Source organism: Vigna unguiculata, chromosome 1 (assembly GCF_037176805.1).
Source record: "Vigna unguiculata cultivar grain cowpea cultivar isolate G323 ecotype 2 chromosome 1, ASM3717680v1, whole genome shotgun sequence".
Taxonomy (NCBI): domain Eukaryota; kingdom Viridiplantae; phylum Streptophyta; class Magnoliopsida; order Fabales; family Fabaceae; genus Vigna; species Vigna unguiculata.
This window is the reverse complement of record NC_140792.1, coordinates 24,366,889-24,387,253: the sequence shown is the minus strand read 5'-3', so window position 1 is coordinate 24,387,253 and position 20,365 is coordinate 24,366,889. Positions and strand designations below refer to the sequence as shown.

The 20,365-nt window shown below is 35.7% G+C and overlaps 2 protein-coding genes and 1 pseudogene across 2 annotated transcripts; 2 read left to right on the top strand and 1 right to left on the bottom strand.

Annotated features, from left to right (window-relative positions):
- Nucleotides 1-2,590: 2,590 nt before the first annotated feature.
- On the bottom strand, nt 2,591-6,800 carry LOC146888801 (uncharacterized; annotated as a pseudogene).
- Nucleotides 6,801-9,650: 2,850 nt separating this feature from the next.
- On the top strand, nt 9,651-11,485 carry LOC114169447 (uncharacterized). Its single transcript, XM_085665218.1, has 3 exons — nt 9,651-10,761; nt 10,865-11,088; nt 11,165-11,485. The coding sequence occupies exons 1-3, from the start codon at nt 9,757-9,759 to the stop codon at nt 11,424-11,426; spliced, it is 1,491 nt and encodes a 496-aa protein (XP_085521344.1). The 5' UTR covers nt 9,651-9,756; the 3' UTR covers nt 11,427-11,485.
- On the top strand, nt 11,348-12,872 carry LOC146888800 (uncharacterized). The gene has a single exon (XM_085665214.1). It carries the CDS (start codon nt 11,471-11,473, stop codon nt 12,395-12,397), a length of 927 nt encoding a protein of 308 aa, XP_085521340.1. The 5' UTR covers nt 11,348-11,470; the 3' UTR covers nt 12,398-12,872.
- Nucleotides 12,873-20,365: the final 7,493 nt, after the last annotated feature.

The window sequence follows — 20,365 nt, the reverse complement described above, 5'->3', positions numbered from 1 at the left end:
TCTCTCACCCAATCAAGAAAATGAGGACCAAAATAAAGTGAAAGATAAGAGAAAAGATGAAAAAGAAAAAGAGCAAGTTACCTCCAAAGTGGTACTTGCCTCTAAAAAAAGATTTCCAAAGCAAGATGAAAATCACCATTCTTCCTTCTCTTGCAAGGCTCAAAAGGAAGACCCAATGCACAAGCATGAGAAGAAGAGTGGTCTAGAAAAGAGGGATGGCCTAACCAAAGCTAGGGGTAGTACCCTTAGAAAAGATGGAACAAGAGCTCATAAAAGGGAGGCGCAAAACCTCACCCAAATTAAGTCAAGCTCCATCTACAAAGGCTTCAAGAATTTGTGGTCAAATTCTCTCCAAGGAGGAGAGGATGATGAAGGATTGACCCCAACCAAGGATGGAGGCACATGCTTAAGAAGACTAAGCATGTTTAGAAAGGAAGTTCACTAATCCTTCATCCCTTTCATTTGTGTTTGTTATTTTTGATTCCCTAAGTTGACTTAGTTGAATCAACTTTAGTTGAGTTGTTAACCTTTGACTAGGTTTGACTTGTTGACTATAGTTGACTTGACTTAAGCCAACATGCTAATCTATGTTTATTTGCTTTGTAGGTTAATTAGGAGTAAGAAAGCAATGCTAGGTGGCGCATGGTGATTGGGGAGCATAAATGATGTGGAGGAGAGAGTAAAGCAAAGGCATAAAGCATAAAGTAAAAGTCATGAAGCAAGTGTACCTATGTACCTTTGGTCTCCTTTGTTTTTAGCACACTTTGGCCACTTTTTGGAGACATATGAGACACATTCTTTGTCTCCTTTTGTGCTAGAACGAAATTAGCCTTGCACACACCATAGATGGCTCTTTTGTCTCTCATTTTTGTAACCTTATTTGACCTAGTTTCTAGAAGCTAGAGTTAGGTTTTTGTAGAGACATCCTTAGGTATCTTTTATTTGCTTAGAGGCCCCTAAACTCTTCTATATAAGGGGTGCTCCTAGACATGTAAAAGGGTTGAACATTTTGAAGTAAAAACACTCTTGTGTCTCAACCATTTGTGAGAGTTTCCTCCCTTGGGAGTGAATGCTTTTAAGCCTTATCTTGCATAGCAAGTGGCGGCACACATCCACTCATCTTCAAGGTTGTCATGGCTTCTAGCCTAGCCTTGTAGTGGCGTGCTTCTCACATTTTTACCATTTCTTTCCTTTCCATTTTATGTTTTCTTCTTCCTTTAATGGTTCTTGGTTTTCTATGGTTTATGCGCTTTCCATTTCCTTTTTGTTTTGAATCAATCCATCATCTTCTTCTCTTGAGCTTTGTGAAAGGAACCTTCACATCTAGATAGCTTGCTATCTTAATGTCCAGTGGGGATTTCGCTTAGCTTTCTTAATCAACTCACACCATATTCAATAATCTTAAAAAGGAACAAGATAATCCTTCATCAACCTTCAACACCACACACACATCCTGGGTGCTCTGGTCTTCCAATTGTCGTTGTGAGTATATCGTCCCGACCATGGCCAACAAACAAACCTTGAGTCTCTTACTTAATTAATTCATCCTGCACCACTAAAGAAAGTTTAATCAAAAGGAGAAAACACATGAACTATGATAGTCAAATAGGGTTTGTACTTACTATTTTTTGAGATATGATTTGAGCTGATTGTGATGTCATTTGCCCATCGGACTTAGTCCGAACAGCCTTCCACATCTCGTACCTAGGAATTGCATCTACTAGGTCAGGGGACTCAAGTCCCAGAGACTGTGGACAAGAATTTTTCAATTTTTTCTCCAATAATGCATAGCCACCTCGAGAGAGTACGTGTGGTGTATCATTAAGCCTTTATCTTTGTTGGGTTGCTGTCCTTTTTTCCTGTCACACATAACATTATTTAATAGTTTTAATACACAAATGTATGACTAGTGTCACTATAAACAAATTTAACAAACAAACCTGCTAATCTCCAGACTCTCTACATGAACAAAATTGCATCCACTCCTCCTCAGAGATTTTGTACTTAGCACAAGGAGTATCATGTTGTCTGTCTCCAAACACATATAGATGTGTGAGCCTTACTTTGAAGTCCCTCCATCTAATGGCTATGTGAGATAAAACTTTCTTTCTAATTCGCTTAGTGTTTAGAGTAATCTCAAATTTGTGTTGTTTAAAACATAAAACATGTTATGCTAACAATAACATAAAAAAATACTATGGCTGGTTTAAGTAAACATACCACAAGATCTTGCCATAGGAGGTTCTTCTTCACCTCTACGACGTCATCCCAACATGCAATTGCAATAGAAACTTTCGTTTTGGTCAGCATTCCTATGTAGCTACGATACTTTTTTTCCCATGGGGCACTAGGTTCACCCGATCGAGGATCAATGTGGATGACATCCTCTCTCGTTGATTTGTGACATCCGATAACCGAGTCACAAATCTACCAGGTCCCTCTTTCTCTGATCCGGAGCTTGTCATACATGAAAAATATCGTTAAGAAATGTTAACAACGAAAATATACTCAATAACCTCTATTATATGAAAACAACAAGAAAAATAAAAAAAAAATTGTAAATGTGAAAATATTATTAAATAAACACCTATCAAGGTATTGTGTTCTCCCATATGCCTTCATTGTGATCACTTCGAATAGCATGGATGTCATCAGTTACATCATCAACCTTGACTTGAATCGTTCTTGATGAAAAAGACGTTGTCTCAAGTATGTCTAGACAAACTTCATCATCATTTATGTGCATGTTTCTTCCTTCTAATACAACTGACCATTTCTGATTGGCTGGATCAATGACATAAAAATTTGTTTTGCTTGACTAGCGATAATGAATGGTTCATCTGTATCACTCATATTGTTAAGATCCACCAAAGTGAAGTTAATGTCATCTGTCTCTGATGAGTCATTATTTTCCTCCATTCCACTAGTCTTTGTGTACCCATTTGACAGTTGTTCAGTGCTTAATTGTTCATCTTTAGTGTGTTTTCATCTGTTGGGCTTTATTGGGTCATTGTTCCGAATTTGGACTAATTTCACATTATTTGGCCTAATTTCCGTTTTTAATTATTTTTAGGTATTTGGGTGAAGCAAATTTTGGAACTTGGACATTAATATTTAGTTGAAGAGAGTCGCCACATCATTGCCACGTCGTTTCCACGCCATTCCCATGTCATCTGAGTGAATGGGCCAACACGTGAGGCCCAGTAGTGGCATTTTTGTAATTCCGCAGCCCATAATGGCAATTTTGTAAATATGAGTGGCTGATTTGATGTGACCACGAAATTTAGGTCTTCTCCTTCATGCAGTCGCACTCTTCTTCCTCTTCATTCTCTCCAACCTCCATTTTTTATGTTTTCAAGCTTTGGAAGGTGACCCATGGAGGCACAAGCTGATTTTTCACGTTTTCCACTCGTTTTTGATATTTTATGAGTCATGGACAACACCTATTACTTGTATTCACGTTTGTACACCTTGGGTAACATTTATATTGAAGCATTTAAGGTTTTGGTGGCTGTTTTCGTTGTTCCTCTGTTATTCCTTGCTCATTTTCGTTTGCTTTAAGTTTTCTGCACCAATTTGAAGTCATTTGAATGGTTGAATCACAATTTATGGTGAACCCTAATTCGAATTTCATGGCTTTCTAATTTAATATATTGACTTCTTGAAGGAGATGCAATTGAACTTTGAGGTTCTGTTTTGAATTCGTGTTTTGTCTCTCTTCATCTTGATTTTGTGGTGAATGGTTACTTTTAATCTGTTAATGCTTAATTTCAGATTGGGTTGGCTGTTCATGTTGATTCATTCATGCTTAATGAATTGGATTAACTGTCACAGATGAATGGATGTATGCATTGCTTAATTGCATTTTAAAACACGCATTTAACCCTCACTTAGTGGGTCTGGATGAGTGAATTGGGGGACACAAACACCCTAATTACGTGACCTGTGATGAGTAAAATTGCATTCAAATTCAAGGAGTCAATACTGATTTTAATTCGTTCTATTAACATTTTCAAACTGTTGAAATATATTTTCATAATTCTACAATCTAAATCTGTCAAACCCCCCCCTTATGTTATTGTGTTGTTTTTGAATCTGGAAATTGAAGCTTTGAACAAGAACATTGGTCGTTGGGAGACGACTTGGTTCAACTTTCGCATACTACATTTAATTTGTTTTAATTTGGTGGAGTACGGCCTCTATCAGTCCCAACACCCAAATTAGTAATTCAGAATTACTATCAACCCATTTACACTTGAAAACTGGCACTTTAAAAGTTACATAGTCAATTTCCTATATTTCGTGTATTATTCCAAAGTAACTCATGGATGCCGTAATTGGATTTTTGTCCTTAGAACTGACAAAATGTACAACTTTAGCTTGAAGTGTAACCCCACTATTTTGAACTCTACTTTTGTCATCTTCCATCTTTGAATAGAAACAATGATTGTTTATGTAGTACCTGCCATATGTAATGACATCAGTGTTCGGTTCACGAGCTAGCCTCAATAGAGTTTTAGAAACATTTGGAGTCGCGTAAACCTTTTTCTTAAACCATCATAAGAAAGTTTTCTTATGTTCATTAAGTGCCCATTTTTCACTCATTCGTGGATGTGCTGATTTCGTTTCATCAATATGTTGTGTAACGTAAGGAATCACCTCTACAGTGTTGTTTAAGATGTACAAATGGGCTTGATCAACTAATTATCTACTAACACTTTGAATCTTCACTCCACGCACACCCTTACCTTCATATTTACCTTCATGTTTAGTCTTAGGAACTCTAATTAGTTCACAACTTGGCATATAACTTGAGCAGAATTCAACGGCTTCTTCTACAATGTACCCTTTTATAATTGAAGCTTCTGGTCGATACTAATTCTTGACATATCCCTTTAAGATCTTCATGTATCTCTCCGTTGGGTACATCCATCTCAAGAAAATTGGCCCACATCCTTGAATTTCCCTCACAAGATGAACTATCAAATGAACCATGATATCAAAAAATGAAGGTGGAAAATACATTTCCAATTGACATCATAGTCTAATGCCTCATTTTTCAAATCATCTAACACTCGAGGGTCAATAACTTTCTTGCATATGGCATTGAAGAACATACACAAACGTGTTAGAATACCTCTAACAAAAGTAGGTGAGATGGCTCAAAAAGCTACTGGTAAAAGTTGTTGCATCAGCACATGACAATCGTGAGACTTTAAACCTACTAACTTTAAATGTTGCATAGAAACAAAGCTATTAATATTTGAAGAATAACCTTGGGGAACCTTCACACTTCTTAAACACTCACAAAAAGTTTGCTTCTCTTTTCTAGAAATCTTGTTGTGCTTTTACTCTATTGATTATGGATGTAACTCAGAATGGATGCCCATTTCAGCCAAATTTTGTTATGCTTTTACTTTATCTTTAGTCTTTCCTTTTACATTTAGTAAAGTCTCAATGATGCTATCAAATACATCTTTTTCAACATGCATCACGTTTATACAATGTCGTACCTCAAGTTTACACCAATATGGAGGATTAAAGAAGATTGATTGTTTCTTCCAAATGCTTTTCTTCGTGGTCTTTTACTTTGGATGTTTTCCAAACACAATGTCAATGTTTTCCACTTGGTTGTACATTTCTTCACCATTGCGGGGTCTCGCTACAACTTCATCCTCAAAACTTCCATTAAATGTTTTTTTCATTCTATGATAAGGATGATTTTGAGGAATGAACTTTCGATGTCTTGTATACACAGTTTTCTGACCGTGCTTCAATTGAATACAACTCGTGTTTTCTTCACAAATGGGACATGCAAAATGACCTTTAACACTGTAACCGCTCAAGTTTCCATATGCTGGAAAATCATTTATGGTGCAAAACAACATTGCATGCAAATAAAAAGATTCTTGAGAATATGAATCATACACATCGACGCCTCCTTCCCATAATAGTTTCAAATCATCGATCAACGGTTTTAGGTACACATAATGTCATTTCCAGGTTGTCTAGGACCCGATATCATCATAGACAACATCATATATTTCCTCTTCATGCACAACAAAGGAGATAAATTGTAAATCATCAGCAAAACTGGTCATGAACTATGTTTGCTACTTAAGTTCCCATAAGGATTCATACCATCAGTAGCAAGTCCAAGTCTTAAGTTTCTTGGCTCTGCACCAAATTCTGAAAAATGTTTCATCAATCTTCTTCCATTGTGGAGAATCAGCTAGGTGTCGAAGAAGATTATCACACTTTCTTCCATCAACGTGCCCTTTCAGGTTCTTTGCATCTTCTTTAATGAAAAATAGTCGTTTGAATCTAGGTATTATAGGAAGGTACCACATCACCTTAGCAGGTGGACCATCTTTGTCTTCATCGCCACTATTTCCATCAATTTTCTTTTTAAACCGTGATAAACCACATGTTGGACACACCTTTAGTGAAGGAAACTCGTCTCTGTATAAAACACATTCATTTGGGCATGCATGTATCTTTTGATATTCCAAACCCATTGGACATAAAACTTTTTTCGCCTCGTAATTACGGATAGATAACGTGTTATTTTCTGGAAGCATTTCCTTTAACAACTCCAACAGTTATGTTAAACTTGTATCTGTCCATCCATGCCTTGCTTTTAAACTGAATAATTTCAAATTTGCTAATAGTCGCGTAAAGTTAGTGCATCCTGGGTATAATTCTTCCTTTGAATCAGACTTAAGAGAATCATATAAATGAGCTTTTCAAAAATTCCGCTCCCCAACATCACGTACCATATCTTCTAAATGATCATTCATCCAGTCGTCTACATAATTTGTTCCTCGTGACGTTGTTGGCTTGTCTAATACTTCTCCTTGCCAAGTCCAAAGTGTATAACACCTTATTATACCAAAGATGAATATATGATCACGTATTGTGCCCACGTCGTGACATATTTGATTAAGACAACGAACACAAGGACAAAAATATGTCCCGTTACTTGAGATTGTGTGTTCTTGAACATATTGCAAAAACTCAGAAACCCCCTTTTCATACTCTTCATTGACGTGACGCTCATTCATCCAACTTCGATCCATACTATGTTCGTAAAAAACTTCATCAATCTCAAACTTTTAACTCTCACAAGGTGAGGCCCTACCTATTCAAAAAAATTATTTTTCATAATATTCTAACACGTATACAAAGAAGTCAAACATCATAAATTTCACAAAATTTCGACAACATTTTGCATTGGTCTCTAAAATACACAGAGCAAGTGGGACAAATCTGAAAACGTTGCAAAATAATCGGGGATGAAAACACAAAATACTCATTTCAAAACGTGTAAAATCAATCCATAATCAAATCCTAACAAGTTTGATGGTGAAAAACGTTCGAAACTCACCTGGAGGAGGTTGGAATGGGGTTGCCAACGGGAAACGCTCGCAGAAACAATGCAACAACGTAGGGTTTCTGCGTTTCGCGCAGAGATAAGTAAAACTTAATGTTGGTGGTGTGGGGGTCCGACGTTAAGTGTCGTCGGTGGTGGGGGGATCCGACGTTAAGGGATGTTGGGAATACAACAGTCTGACGTCCTTTTCTAAATGACGTTAGGGTTTTTTTGAGCAGACGTTAAATTATGACAGTCGTTAAAAAAGTCCCATAATTTACAAAAATGCTACAGTCATTTTTAACGTTGAGCTTTTTTTGGACAAATGTTATAGGGGTGATGTTATAACGCTTTTTTGTATTAGTGAACATAAGTTAAAATTAGTCCTTTTGATTCATATTAAACAATAATTATTTTAACTTTTGATAATCTTGTACATATATCAAAACAATTTACGTTTTTCTTTTCTAAATTTTCATTTTAAAAATATGTAATCATTTTGAACTTATTATTTTATGGAATAGTAGTTTGATATTCGTAGTCTGGCCTATTTTTCTAAATTGATATGGTATTAAAGAAATGGTTAAATTGTTCCATTGGTCCCAAATTTCGTATGAAAATTTGAATTTGGTCCCTCATTTGGAAAAAGTGTTAAATAGGTCCCTAATTTTGGAAAGTTGTCTTAATGAAGCCCCTTCCGTTAAAAATGCAGAAACGGCGTTAAGAGCACAATGACGTGGAAATGGTAGACGGAACTGAACAGTGAAGTGGCATATTGAATGTGGTACACGTGGAAATATGAAATGGTTTAATAATTACTGTTATTAATAAATAATTTATTAAATGATGTAAGAAAATATTTTTGGGATTAAGCTATAATTAAGCTGTGTAATAAAACTGAAAGTGAAACGGTTGTAATAAAAGAGAAAGGGCGAAATTGGGATTCAGGGTTCGTCTAGGGTTTTTTGAAATCGGAGGAAGAGGTGTTGGAAACTTGGCTTTCGAACAGAAGCATCGCGAGGGTGTGGGATGTTTGTGCTGGAAACTTGGCTTTCGAAGAGGTGAAATCATAGTGTTCGTATTGGAATTGCGATCTCGGTGGAAGCGGTGAAGTGTCAGGTGAGTTAAACATCTCAGCTCGAAGTTCCCATTCCTGTCAGCATGCACCGTTTAATTGATTGTTTATTAGGAAAGCGAAGTATGATCGTGATTGTTTGTGGTTTAAATATTGGAACTTTATTAAAGTTCGGTGTATGACCCACCACCATGTTCGAATTTGTGTTCCCCTGTGGTCCCCCCCTTTGATAATTGTTTTCCCTTTTCTGTTTGGATGTTTTTTACTTTATTGTATATGTGTATGTGCTTATATAGGTGTATGTGGTTATATAGGTGTCTGTGGTTATATATTTTTGTGCATGATGGGGGACGACAAGTTTGACGTCGTTTTTCACCATGGAGGGAAATTCGTTAATGATGGTAAACTGAAATACGAGGGTGAGGTTTCTAGACTTTCGTGTGACCCTGACCGCTGGAGCTATTTTGAGGTTGTGGGTATTTTGAGGGAGATGGGGTATATGGGAGAGAATGAACTTTGGTACTGTGTGGGAGGTGGTTCTGTATTGTAGGATAGGTTGGAGATTTTGTGTGATGATCGTGGGGCCATGAATATGGTTACCTTAGCTAGGCTAAATGGTGAGGTTCATCTGTTTGTCATACATAAGATGTGTGAACCAGAAATTATAGAGATGTTGGAATACTTTTCCCATGATGGAGATGGTGTTGAAGGTGGTGGGAATGACATCAATATGGTGGACATTATGAGTGAGAAGGAGACTATAGATGGTGTGCCAGAACCTGAGAGTGTGCATGAAGGTGAGGGAGATAAAGGAGTTCAGAGTGTGCATGAAGGTGAGGGAGATAAAAGAGGTCAGAGTGTGCATGAAGGTGAGGGAGAAAAAGGAGTTCAGAGTGTGCATGAAGGTGACTTGAATAAGGGAAATGACAGTGGGAACGAAGGTCAGTTGAATAAGGGACATGATGGTGGTGTTGAGTTGCATGCAGAACATGATAAGGGGGAAGATGAAGTAGTTGAAGTTAATGAAGTCGAGGGACATGATAGTGGTCACGCAGGTAAAGAAGTTGATGTTGACAAGGAAGTTGAAGCAGACTTAGAGGAGGGCGTTGAAAGTTGGAATGATTCTGGTCCTAATGATAGCAGTGACGACAGCCAGGTTGGTACTGCAGGTTTAGTTGATATCAATGTTGAAGGTGATGTGGAAGATGATCATGAAGAATTGGTGGGTAACATAGAAGTTGAAGTTGGAGGTATAGGAGAAGACTTTGCTGGCCCAAGTAGGAATTGGAGGGCAACTGATACAACAGACATGGATAGTAGTGAGGGAAGTGAATACAGTGAGCAGGGACCGCAAACGTTGGACAGGGGGTTGTCAGACGATGAATGGGTATCCGAAGAATTGGGAAGTGATATTGGTGAAGCTGAGGAAGATGAAGGTGACAGTGAAGAAAGGGAGGGATATGGAAGATTTCGAACCTTTGTAATGCCAAAACGCATGAGCGAATATCAATGGGAAGTAGGTACGTATTTTAGTGAGAAGGGGGATTTTGTTGAAGCCATAAGAAGCTACGCATTGGAAAATGGTAGAAGTCTTAAAATAGTTAAAAATGATAGGAGAAGAGTGCGAGTGAAGTGTCTGGGTGCTAAGGCAAAATGCCCATGGCTTGCTTACTGTGGTTATATGCAAGCAGTTAAGTCTTGGCAGTTGAGGAAAATAGTTGATACCCATACCTGCAGTAGAGAATTTAACCTTCGTTTGATCAATGCTAAATGGTTAAGTAAAAAAGTTGAGAAAATAGTTAGACAGAATCCAAGGACAAAGGGAGTTGAGATTCGAGATGAAGTGAGTAGAAAGTGGAACATTGGTATTTCCAGAGGTATGGCTTACAGGGCAAGGGCATTAGCAACAGAAAGTGTTGAGGGATCCTTTAAAGACCAATATAAGAGGTTGTACGACTACGCCCATGAGCTGCTCAAAACAAATCCTGGATCAACTGTTAAACTGAAGGTCAAGGAAAATGAAGGTGAACCCATTTTTGAGAGGTTTTATACATGTTTCAAGGCATGTAAGGACAACTTCATGTCTTGCAGGCCTATTATAGGATTAGATGGTTGTTTTTTGAAGGGGAAATACGGAGGAGAGTTGTTAACAGCTATAGGTAGAGATGGGAATGACCAGATCCTACCCATTGCCTATGCTGTCGTTGAGGTGGAGAATAAGGAGGCATGGACTTGGTTTTTAGACCTATTGATTGAAGATCTTGGTGGTAAACAACTATGTGGAGGGTGCACATTCATATCAGACCAACAAAAGGTACAAACATTAATATCAGACCAACTCCTTTCAATTCAGTTTCGTATTAGAACATTAACTTTTGTGATTTCAGTTTCAATATAACCATCTTTTGTGAATGCAGGGTCTGTTACCTGCTATTCAAGATCTACTTCCTGGTGTAGATCAAAGATTTTGCGTGAGGCATTTGTATGCCAATTTCAGGAAGAGATTTCCTGGTAAGAACCTCAAACGACTAATGTGGAGCGCTGCATCTGCCACACATCCAGAGGCTTGGGAGCAGGAAATGAGGAAAATTAAAGAACTGAATGTTGAGGCATTCAAATACTTGATTGCAATTCCGCCAAGGTGTGAACTCACTTGAATAACACATCTTAATTGATTATTATGTAATCACACTAATGTATTGTGTATTGTGTAATAGATATTGGTCACGTTCTCGATTCACTCCTGGTGCCCAATGTGATACAATAGTGAACAATATGTCAGAGGCTTTTAATAGTGTCTTGGTCAGTACAAGGACTAAGCCAATAATCAAGATGCTTGAAGAAATCAGACTTTACCTGATGAATAGATGGGCAGCCAACAGAGAAAAGTGTCAAAGATATAGACGTGCAATCTGTCCTAAGATTTATAGCAGGTTTGAAAGTGAATCAAAGATGACAAAAAATTGGATCCCTAAGTAAGTTTGTGTTTGGTTGTCTGCTTGTAATACTTTACATGTACATGCATGTTTTCTAACGTATTTTTCTTCCACGTACACAGCTGGTCAGCAGAAAAAATCTTTGAGGTCAGGCATGTCTCACAAATTGGGGACAAGTTTGTGGTTAACATAGACGAGGCATCATGCACATGTCGAAAATGGAGCATAAGTGGGATTCCGTGCTGCCATTCTCTTTCTGCAATGAAGTTCTTGGGGATTAATGGAGAAGAATTCATCTCTACTTGGTTTAGGAAGAGCACCTACGAGGAAACCTATTCCTCAATCATATTCCCCATCAATGGTCAGAATCTATGGGATATAACACCATATCCTGATTTGTTGCCACCTGAGAAGAGAATTATGCCAGGAAGACCAAAGAAGAAGAGAAGATTACAAGATTGGGAGCTTAGGAAAGATGAAACGCAGATGACAAATGCTGGATTAAGAAAAAGATGTGGATTTTGTAGGCAACTTGGTCACAACAAAAGCAAGTGCTCCCAATATAAGGCACATTTGAAGACAATATCTGAAGCATCCAATCAACCAAACCCACCAACAACAGTGCCTTCTACTGAATCAGCTCAACAACACAACCCCCCACCACCAGTGGCTTCTGCTCAATCATCCCAACAACAGAACCCCCCACCACCAGTGGCTTTTGCTCAATCATCCCAACAACAAAACCCACCATCAGTGGCTGCTGCTCAATCATCTCAACAACCAAACCCACCATCACTGGCTGCTACTCAATCATCTCAACAACCAAACCCACCATCAGTGGCTGCTGCTCAATCATCTCAACAACCAAACCCACAACCACTGCCTTCTGCTCAATCATCTCAACAACACCCACCCTCATCTGCCCAACCAAACAGACCATCACAAGCACCACGTCATACAACACCCATTAGGCCCAAGCTGAATGCAAGGAGGGGACGCATATGGAAACCATGACATGGATCAAGATTTGATGTAGTTTTTTTTTTTTGAACTCCTATTTTGAACCATATTTGTAAACACTTAAAAGCAGCTGCTGTTTTTGTTGTGTGGATCATCAAATCCATTTATGGACCATTATTTTGGTGCTGTAACAGGTTTACATGGTGGACCATATTTATTTTGTGATGTTGAATGTTTGAGTGCTGGAGCACTACATGTTTATCAATATAACCAGGGGTCATTATTTGTTTATCAAGATTAAGTGCTCAAGCTTATTTCTCTTTTCCTTATTTTGTTACTTATAAATTTATAAAAGAGGTGCGAATAATGAAACTACAGGTTCGAAAACTTTTCATTCATAATAAAACATTACAATAACAACACAAACCACGTACATGAACTAAAAAAAAGACTCATGCTTTTGTAACCAACACATACACTACAATGATATTCAATACACACAAAACTCCAACTACCACTGTCAACATTGTTAGCCTATTTTCAATTGACTTCATACATTTCTCCATTTCTTCTGCCACCACAGACCTCACTGCAGCAGTGTTTTCAATTGACTTCATACATTTCTCCATTTCTTCTGCCACCACAGACCTCACTGCAGCAGCCTTTTCTGCATTCTTTTTCCCACCACAACCCATTTCTTCAACGTTCTTGATACTCAGCTTCCCATCACAACCCATTTCTTCAATTTTCAGCTTCCCACCACCCATTCCTTCAATTTTCTGACTGCTCCAACCCTTTTCCTCGATCTCATTATCAGTAAACCATTTGAAATAATTGCACCCACCACATTGATCACTTCCACTCTGTTCCAAATTCACAAAATAATGTTACCTTCAATAAAAAAACGTTAAATCCTCAGCTTCTTCAAACCAAAGTTTCCATGTAACTCACCTAAACTCACCTTATACTTAGGGCAGCCCCAAAATTTTTTGCCCTTGTTCTTCAATGTTCTTGCAGTTCTCAATGTTGCTTTCTCTCCACAATAGCACATCACTGACACGCCCAAATCTGTAGACCCACTTCCACCACAAAACGACGCACTTAGGTTTTGATTTCCGCCACCATTGCAGGATGAACACTGTCCACACGACATTTCCCCCACACGCAGACGCAACAAGATGAACACAGGGGTTTATGGATGATTAATTGCAGTTATATATAGCAATTCTGAACTGTTTTTCAATAAATTTAAATATAAATGACACGTTTCAGTCTACCATTTCCACGTCACTGTGCTCTTAACGCCGTTTCTGCATTTTTAACGGAAGGGGCTTCATTGAGACAACTTTCCAAAATTAGGGACCTATTTAACACTTTTTTCAAATAAGGGACCAAATTCAAATTTTCATACGAAATTTGGGACCAATGGAACAATTTAACCTAAAGAAATTAAAGTCCTATTCTATATAAACTATATTGAAAAGTCTACGCAATGTTATAAATATTATTAATACTTCTAAATATTGTTATTATAAAATGATAATTTTGAAATCTACTTCCCTTATATTTAATTTTAAATTAATTATGTTTTAATGTAGTGATTGAGTAAATTATCATGTGTTGGAGTACTTATTAGAATTATTACTTCACTTTAAGAAAAATTCATTCAAATATTAAATATTACATTGAATTTTTTAAGACATGGGAACATCATGCTTCTTCTTCCTATTTCTGTTAAATATAGAATTATTTAGGTCTAAAGCCAATGTTATATTTGACTCGTTAGTTAATATAGTTCATTAATATTTATTTTATTGTTTGATATTTTGAATGATAAAATTGTTAATTAATGTTTAATAAAAAAAATTAGGAATCCAGTAGAGAGTTTGGGTAGTGAAACTAATCAAATTGTAATCCTGTACAAGGATTGTTTGAAGTCATATTTCATTGCCATCAAGAATGTGTTATTTTCATTAAAATCATACTTGAGACGATTCCAATGATATTACACCACAAGCATATTTAAAAATAAAACAGAATGTAGAACTAAAGTGTGAAATATTAGTGTTGTGCGTTTTTCTTAACATTTTAGGACTCGAGGAAAAATAAAGTAGAGTCCTTACATATAAATTGATGAAAACATATTTTAGCTTTAACAAATATGGTGTTGATCAAGAAGAAAACTTCAAGAAGATTCTCGTTGTACATTAAAATAATCAAGAGGATATCTCTATGTGAAAGTACATTTTTAAGGCCTCTAAAGAATAAGAGAAGTTAAATTAATGAAACTAAAATCAAGAATGGAAAGGAAAGTATGAAACCAAACATAGAATGCATCATAACAGCCAAAATGGAAGAAAAGAAGTAAAATGATGAAAGACTAAAAAGGGAGCAGATATCGATGATACACGCCACTTGAGGGGCACAATGTTTATCAAACTCAAGATAGGTGGGGTTGTTTCCACTTGAGCTCTAGGCTTAAGATAAGACTTAGGGGAAGAAGACACTCTCAAGAAGAGCTCTCACAAAGGTGTTAGAAATATTTTAATATAATTTAAAAAATAAATAATTAAAATGAAAAACTTACTATTATTCATGTGTTTATAAACCTTTAATTTATGGGTTAATGTTTTTTTATGACTAACGGCTATATTCTTATTACTATTTACTCCTTTGTCTCCCTTTTCCTACCTATAAATACCACCTAGGTGCATGAGAAAAATACAACGACAACAAAATAACAACAATAGAAACAATAAACACTAGAGTTTTCTCAAGAGTGTTCTTCTTTTCTTCTCTATATTATCTTTAAGACAGTGGTGTTCATAAGGTTCGGAGATCCTTCGCTACACTCGATCGATCTGACGGGTTATTGTATCTTGGGAGAGAAACGTATATGATTTGAAACACATATTAATGTGTATTTGTTTCGCCCTGTGCAGTAGGGACGTTTTCTCTCTAAGGATAGTGCTATGCGTGCCTTAACCCAAACTATTTCTACTCCTTTCCTCATCTACTTTTTATCGCTTATTATTATTATAATTGTTGATCTCTTATTAATATTCATTTATTTATATACATGTCAGTATTATTATTGCTCTAATTATTATTATTATATTATTTTATATTTTTATTATTATTAGTATTATTTGAGTAATTATTTTCTAACAAAAGGTAGTTAGTCAAATATAGTGTATACTCCAAATGCTCAACTCAAGTTTAGAAGAGCTCCTTTTATAACCATGGGAACAGGTCTCTTTACAAAAACACAAACTAAAGGACCCTAATGCAAATACAAGGAAAAAAGGTGCTTAAAGCTAGGTCATCTCTAAGGTGTCATCTCAAAGATGTAATCTTCTTGTGGAGAGTGACCTAGTTTGGCCACCAAACCTTCTCATGTGTGGCATTAACCTTCAAGAAGAGAAGGCCAACCTTGCTTTCCAAGCTCTCCCAAAAGGCGCCAAGTGTGTGTAGACCCAAGTCTAAGCCTCTTCTCCACTACAAGGTAGTTCTAGCTCAAACTACAAAAACAACCAAACAATAGGGTCATCAAGTCAACTCAAGGCAAGTCAACAAGATCAATTCAACTTAAGTCAACAAAAGAAAAATCAACATAAAGAAATGTTAAATAAAAAAAAATGATGGGTTAGAGGCCTCCGTTCTAATCAGGCTCTTAGTGATCCTCCTAGGAAGGTCCTCTAAACTTTCATGAGGAGAAAATATTTGAAAATATAAATATATATTACGTAAATAATAAAAAAGTAATTTCATAAAAAATTAACTCATTGTTTAATAACACAATTTTAACAAAATTCTTCAAAAAAAAAATTACGCATCACATTTTTCATTCAATTTTTTGTTATTATTGTCCATCATTCAATTTATATTTACTTTTAAACTAACACAAATATTTATATAGAAGATCATCCCCTAAAGAGAATATATATATATATATATATATATATATATATATATATATATATATATATATATATATATATATATATATATATATATATATATACCCATAATGTTTTTATAATAATTTGACATTCTTTATTTTCTTTTTGTTTCTCTTTTTTTCACTCATTCTCCTTGCATCTATTATATGTTACATTTTCCCTTTTCCGTATCCCTTTTACAACTCCAAATGAAACACTCTCGAAAATATAGAACCATTATTTAAACCGAAGAAGAATGTATTATTCTCATATTAGAAAATAAATTTTGCTTTAAGAGTTGTGATACTTGAAAACATGTTTGATTGCATTTAATAGCTTTTAAATTTAAAATAGTTAAAATAAAAATATGAAAAAAAAGAAAAATTACATGTGTAATGAATATTAACTTTGGGTGGCTAGTAAGATTCAGTGGTGGCCTATAGAGGTGAGGGTTTTGCGTGTGGAGCACTGATCGTGTATCACATGGAGTGCTCGTTCGTGATTGTATGTTGGAAGCAGTTGGATCTGCACAAATGGGTTAGAGAGTGGTTTATTAGAGGGAGGTCTGCTATTGTGTGAAGCATAAGTATTATTTCTTCTTCATGGTTTCATATTCCTAAGGGTAGCTTAGAGGATCAAGATCACAAAATATTATCTTTCTTTAAATCTTCTTCAAATTTGTGTTCTTTAAATGTGTGGGTACAAAAATGTACATTTGTCCATGTCCTTAATAATGTGTGTAATATTCCTTTGTCCCAATTACCTTATCCTTGTATAAAGGGAGATATGGTCTTCATGCATAGTTCTAAAGAAGTTTGTCTTGCTGGTTTGAAGGATTCCAAAAGTCATTTGCATGAGTATATTTTGTTAACAAAAATGGATAAATCGCTTACACATTTAGACCTTTGTGAAAAACTTGATGTGCCTTGGAAGCATTTAGGTTAATGGAAGGCAATTCCACTTGGCAAAGGTTCTATGAATTTGTTTTTCCTTCTTTAGAAGACAAGCAAAGGATTTTGGTTGTTGGAACTTCAAATTTATCTCTGGACATTCTTCATTTTGTCTCGGCTTCCATGAAACTCACAAAAATTCAATGTTGGGTTCGTATCCATAGCCTTCCTTTAGAGTATTGACAACTGAAAGCGATTTTATCAATAGCATGTGAAATTTATCTTTGGATGATTATACTAAGAATAAGTCTCGAGATTTCTTTGCACATATCTTAATCGATGTTGATTTGTTATATGATTTTCCTAATCAATTTTGGTGGAAGGTCAAGATTTGGGTTTATTGTTGATCTGAAGTATGAAAAATTGCATTCATTTTGTTCAAATTGTAAAATGATTAGTCATGATCTATCTAATTGTAGACAGTTACAACACTGTCAATGTTATTTTTGGTGGGAGAAAATAGTTGGCACAAAAATTCAACAACATTATCGTCCAAAGGTGGTTGGTGCACAAGATGGGACTAAAGGCTCTTTAGATCAAGTAGAGTCTGTGGTGGAACCTGCGATGGAGCCTATGTTAGACTTTTGATTCAGTCTTTTATGGTGCAACCTGTTGCTCAGTCACAGCTTGAGCCATTGGTGATTAATCATGTTAATATTTATGTTGTGAATGGATCTTCTCTTGTTAAGAATATAGATAGTGGCGTGTAAGTGGAATTTGATTCTTCGGCTAGTATGGTTTCTTTGGAAAATGTCACTCCCATTGTGAATAGTTTGCAAGGTTTACAACAATTACATTCAACTCATAGTGGTTCAGTGACAATTCTTAATCCTTTGACATAGGAAACTCATTTTGTAGAGGAATCGAAAATAACTTCTTAATGAGCTAATAAATTTCATCAGAGAAAAGATTCTAATATTGAAAAGAATGATGAGCCGATTCCAAACTATAAGAAAATCTAGTAGGGGTAGGCTAAAGAAAGTTAATGCTAAATCCTCAAAAAAAAAAAAAAAACCTTCTAAAATTTAAAGACCTTTTTTTTTATTGTAAAAGCATTGGCTAATGATGATTTTTTTAATATGCAGAAGAATTTGCCTTTTTCCTAGTATATGAAGTTCAAAGTATAGAATTTTGGTGTGATCCTTCGATTTTTTTACTTTTTGCTTTATTTTTAATAAAATTTTCATGAAATGACAACTATGTCTAGGGTGAGCTTATTTGGAATAATAATTTCGTATATTTCCATCACTTCTTCATCGCAATAAAAATGAAAATGTAGACAAATACAATAAAATTAGAAGGTAAAACTTTTACAAGAATCAATAACACCGGAAAATAATCGTTCAAATCCTATAACATTAAAAATTATATTCAAAAATACATTTTTAATCCGTGAAACAGACTCGGTGATAAATAAACCTGTAATGGAAAGAAGATAAGTCAGTGGTTGTAAGAAGAGACTGGGTTTGATTATGTTCCTTAAATTATAAGTATAAACCAAATTGAATTTCTTTGTCACGTGGAATTCACATGGTCACCATCTATCCTTTACATGGGTCACACATGTACCCTGCTGCACTGACTAAGGTGACCCCATAACTCTGAAGATTTAGTGTTTGTTTTGGATATCACTTTTTGAATGGCTGACTTGGCTCTGTCCTTACTAGCAAATGGCAATTTTCATGTTAGTCTGCCCAGCTTGCTGCTAAATTTGAAGATGCCATAACACAAAAGTTGAGCTCATTAGTGGGATTTGTTTGAATCAGTAATAAGCCTATCTGACTAAGCAATTATTGGGCTAGGACTTGGGACATATTCCCCTGTTGAAACATAGTGAACTGGTGTCGTGATGCCAAGAAATTGTTTCTAAAATGGGAACGTCCTCATTGTTAGTCAAGTATTTTAGCCTTGTTCCACATGCAGAGTTAAAAGAAAATATTGGTCATGAAAACAACTTGAAGGAAAAGATTAAGCATTAAAGTTAAACAAGATTTGAGACAACATTCCTGAGAAAGCAGGTAAGCATGTGACAAACAAATGTAGTTGATGCAGCAAGTGTGATGCTGACGCTGCACACTTTATATCAACCAATCCAAAGGAGAATATATTATGAATGACCCATCAACAGTAAGCCAGTCGTACTTAACTCAATAATTCAGCACTTTTCTGGATTGTGCAGGAGCAATCCAGTCTTCTGTAGTGTACTATTTTCAAGAAAATTATTGTTCAGTGCCAAATAAATTGACTAGAAAGAAAGGGCCCATCTTGAACCAAGGGTGTTCTAAATTTTGGATAAAAAAGCAGATATAATATAAGTATGTTCATGAGTAAATTCAATTACAAATTACCATCCTTAGAGAAACTAGGGTTCCTATAGTATATTGACACTGACTTCATGCACCCGACAAGTTTTTTCTGCTACCTCCTGTTCATTCAGGAATGTGCACTATGAAAAATCCATTCCACAATGAAAAGAGGTGATAAAGAAACTTGTAAAGGTGCAGGAAGAAACAGCCTAACATGTTTATCTTTGAATGGGCCGTAAAAATTATTTGTACTTAGTAAAGAAAGTGCTAACCCTGCAGCACTTTCATGAATATCTTAAAAGTAAACATTGCTACATAGTGTTTACGCCGAAACTTCACTACAGTTTGTGTTCACGCCTGAGCTGTTACTACACTTTTCCCCTGGGATCACTATCTAGGCGTGATGCTGAACTTTCAGGAACAGAAATTATCTCTTCGACATGCTGTACGTCAAAAAAGGCAGTTCATATGGCATAACTACAAACAAAAATGGCTCGGATAAAAGCCTAAAAGATTAAACTGCGGATAGCATGAAACGGGAAGTGCTCCTTGATTGAGAAAGATGTAAGAAATCAAGTCACATCAAACAAAGTGCAGGGCTAGGGGTTATCATCCCTTATATGATCTCGTTCCAAGGTTTAAAATTCAATATTTTTCTTAAAATCACGTGTCAAACTATCACTACTAAAATTTTTCATATTATACGAAAATTTTTTTATAAATTTGTTAAAAAAATTTATAAGAAAAAACTTTTTATTATTATTTTTTCTAAGAATTTTAAATAATAATTTCTTTGGATAATTATTTTCTACAAAATTATAAAAT

Coding starts and splice junctions, on each gene's coding strand:
- LOC114169447 (XM_085665218.1), top strand. CDS start 9,757: ATGGATAGTAGTGAGGGAAGTGAATACAGTGAGCAGGGACCGCAAACG. Junction 10,762..10,864: donor TCATATCAGACCAACAAAAG/GTACAAACATTA, acceptor TTGTGAATGCAG/GGTCTGTTACCTGCTATTCA. Junction 11,089..11,164: donor TTGATTGCAATTCCGCCAAG/GTGTGAACTCAC, acceptor ATTGTGTAATAG/ATATTGGTCACGTTCTCGAT.
- LOC146888800 (XM_085665214.1), top strand. CDS start 11,471: ATGTTTTCTAACGTATTTTTCTTCCACGTACACAGCTGGTCAGCAGAA.